This window comes from Lotus japonicus, chromosome 3 (genome assembly GCF_012489685.1).
Source record: "Lotus japonicus ecotype B-129 chromosome 3, LjGifu_v1.2".
NCBI classification, from domain to species: domain Eukaryota; kingdom Viridiplantae; phylum Streptophyta; class Magnoliopsida; order Fabales; family Fabaceae; genus Lotus; species Lotus japonicus.
In genome coordinates this window covers 6,048,194-6,051,278 of record NC_080043.1, presented here as the reverse complement: position 1 = coordinate 6,051,278, position 3,085 = coordinate 6,048,194, and the positions used below count along the sequence as shown (strand labels likewise).

General features: G+C 31.8%; 1 protein-coding gene across 1 annotated transcript; it reads left to right on the top strand.

Moving 5' to 3' along the window:
- The first annotated feature begins 802 nt into the window (after positions 1–802).
- On the top strand, positions 803–2,539 carry LOC130743482 (uncharacterized). Its single transcript, XM_057595735.1, has 4 exons — positions 803–832; positions 973–1,815; positions 1,941–2,084; positions 2,282–2,539. Exons 1-4 carry the CDS (start codon positions 803–805, stop codon positions 2,504–2,506), a joined length of 1,242 nt encoding a protein of 413 aa, XP_057451718.1. The 3' UTR covers positions 2,507–2,539.
- Positions 2,540–3,085: the final 546 nt, after the last annotated feature.

Here is a 3,085-nt window from a genome sequence, read left to right as displayed (position 1 = left end):
AAGCACAAGAATTGCTATTTCAACTTTCTGAGTTAATATGTAGAATGAAACTCTATGTTTTACAATCACAATACACACTTTCAAAACAACATCTCTAGTAAGAGTTGGTACTTGAATAATTCCCCCGAATATTGCCTGAAATGAACTTTAAGAAAAGCATAATTTTTTTAGTATTTAGCTTAGTAGATTACATTAAAAGTCTAAAATCACTATCACATTATGAAATAACTTAGTTATACATAATTTTATCTGAACAACTAACTTAATTAATGACTTAACACTATTTATTTACCTTCTAAAGTGAAAAGGCATACTTTAGATAAATCACACCCTTAAGTGATATCTAGGAATATTTCTCATTTTATTGAAATACTAAATGTAAAAACAAAAGCATGTAAAAAATTAAAAAAATAAAAGAATTATTTCCTATCGATCGGTTTTTCTTAAAGAAGCTCACATAACTAACATAAATTTGTTACACCTTTAAATAGAAATGGAGGTGCATCACGATGTAATTTTTCTTACATTCTCTTATCTTGAACATTTTTTATAGAACAAATTTTGTTAAAACTCCATAATGACCCGTACATTTATCATCTTATGGTAACTAAACCGTACAAGTAAAAATAGGAATTGAAACCGTGTGCTTAGCTAACATTAAGTTGTGCCAGGTGTGTTATCGTTGAGCCTTCTACTATAAAAGAAGAAGAAAAAAATACATTCATAGATGCCCAAACTTTCTACAGCATTTATAGAACTTCAAAAAAGTTCTTAGACTTGCAAGAAAGATAAAATATTTACCATGTGCATCCTTTCATCTTCTTCTTGTCTGGTAAACAATATTTATCATGAGTTCCAAAATTTTATCTATATCATGCTTATTTAGTGTTGCTGTATTTTAAACATGAGCATAAAAGAATTGTGCTAAAAATTGTAGTTTCTAATGATGCAATTGTAATGGTTTTTGTGCAGGTTTTTATATCTAAATCAATGACATCTTTATTACTAATGCTAGTTTTGCTATCAAGCACGGCATACTCAGCACACTCGGGGTCCGAGAATCCTATCAAGTCAGCTACTTTCTTATCTGAAAAGTTTGAAATAGGACCTGGAAGGGTTGTAGAGAAAGAACTTATAGATATTGAGATCCCAAGAGGGCATATTGGAGTCAAGAGTTTTGATGCTGAACTAGTTGATGAAGAAGGGAATCCTGTACCTTTGTATGAAGCATACCTCCACCATTGGGTCACTAATAAATACTTAGCAAAAAAGAATATTTCACGCAACTCTATGAATCCTCTTGAGGGTGCTATTTACGTAAGAAACGCAGGAACATGCACCGGGTTTATTCTTCCATATCATTGGGGTCATGGAGCTGAATCACGTGGAACACCGTCAAAACTTTTAGACCCTTTTGCAGTGGAATTAGGTAACCCTGCATCTACTCCATCTGAATATGAAGAGAAATGGCTCTTTAACATCATGGTCATTGATACACGTGGTGCAATAAATAAAGAATCTTGCACCCAATGCACATGTGAATCTTACGACCTCCCAAAAGATTTTTATAACACGACAAGGGATTTTCATGGGAAACTAGTGACCCCTGCTTATAAAGGAGGGATATTTTGTTGTAAAGATGGATTTCAATGCAAATTGAAAAAAGGTTTTCAAGCTCCAACTAGAAAGTTTTCCCTAAGATACAATATAACATGGGTTGATTGGAATGAATTCCAAGTTCCCGTTAAGTTTTATGTACTTGATGTGACCGATCGAGTGACAAGAAATGGTTCCCAAACAATCCATGCATGCCAGGTTAGTACGTTCTTTAGCAGATTGTATTATATAGACTTTTAAATTTGAATAAACTTGTAACACATCACACCGTTGTTATTTTGTTGGGAAAAGTGGGTAAAAAATATCTCTCAATTGTTTTGCAGATTGATTATAGTATTCCAGCGACAAATGATGGTAGTAAGTATCACGTCGCGAAAGCTGACATACCGATAGAAAAAGGAGGTTATCTCATCTATTGCACCTCCCATATGCATGCAGGTGTTGTTAACGCAACTCTATATGGACAGGTGATGTTTGTAATTTGTTATCAATCTCTTATATCTTTTATGATTAGTTGGTAAAATTAATTTGTGTTTAATATTTTACTTACTTGATATGTTTCTCAAATGAAAATTTTTCTTTTTAATATTGAATAACATTGTATAAAATCTAATATTATAATGCATTCTCGCTTCTAAATATTGTGTTTTTTTATTAATTTTAGGATGGGAGGACATTATGCACTTCAACACCAAAATATGGAACAGGAATGGAACCAGGAAATGAGAAAGGTTTCAATGTTGGAATGTCTGTTACTTATCCGGAACCCGGTTCGATCGAGATCAAGGATGGTGAAACTTTAACTTTAGAATCAAGATATGAAAGCGGCTTTCGCACAGGAGTTATGGGACAAATGTATATGTATTTAGCAGAAAAACTATCACAATGATCAATTAAACCAAACAACAATACATCTTTTGCTTAAGAGAGTTTCTTTTGTTGTATATTAATGTCAATGTAATATCAAAATAAATGATTTAAAAGAGAAAAATAATTGAAAAGGTTCTTTCCATAGGTTTCCACTTGGTCTCATGTACAATCTTTTTTTAGTGGATGTTAAATTGCCACAATGAATGATTTTTTATTGTGTCCAATTTTGTGTGAATCTTACAATTATGCTTGCTATCTTATATCTAGGTTGCATACTTCATTTTATATGTGCATTTTGTATTCCAAAGTTTGCTAAAAAGAAGGAGCATCAAAAAGTTATTTCACAATAATTTGCTTAATATATTATTAGTGGGACTTTCTTGTTGAGTTGATAACATTTAAAGATTAAGAGCAAGTATAATATTGTGTTGATTCTCGTGTCAACATGTATTAATTGCAAAAAGTGAAAGATTTTTTTAAAACTGCTCATTGTACAACCTTAATTTTATTTCACTACATTCTCTAATGAGTCATTTACCAAAATATGGATTGGATTAAGACTTTGAACTCAAATATTAGAGTGGGCTAGCTCGACCCA

Excerpts from the sequence above, each read along its gene's own strand:
- LOC130743482 (XM_057595735.1), top strand. The coding sequence starts at position 803 with ATGTGCATCCTTTCATCTTCTTCTTGTCTG. Across the intron at positions 1,816-1,940 it reads AAACAATCCATGCATGCCAG|ATTGATTATAGTATTCCAGC; the intron begins GTTAGTACGTTC and ends ATTGTTTTGCAG. Across the intron at positions 2,085-2,281 it reads ACGCAACTCTATATGGACAG|GATGGGAGGACATTATGCAC; the intron begins GTGATGTTTGTA and ends TATTAATTTTAG.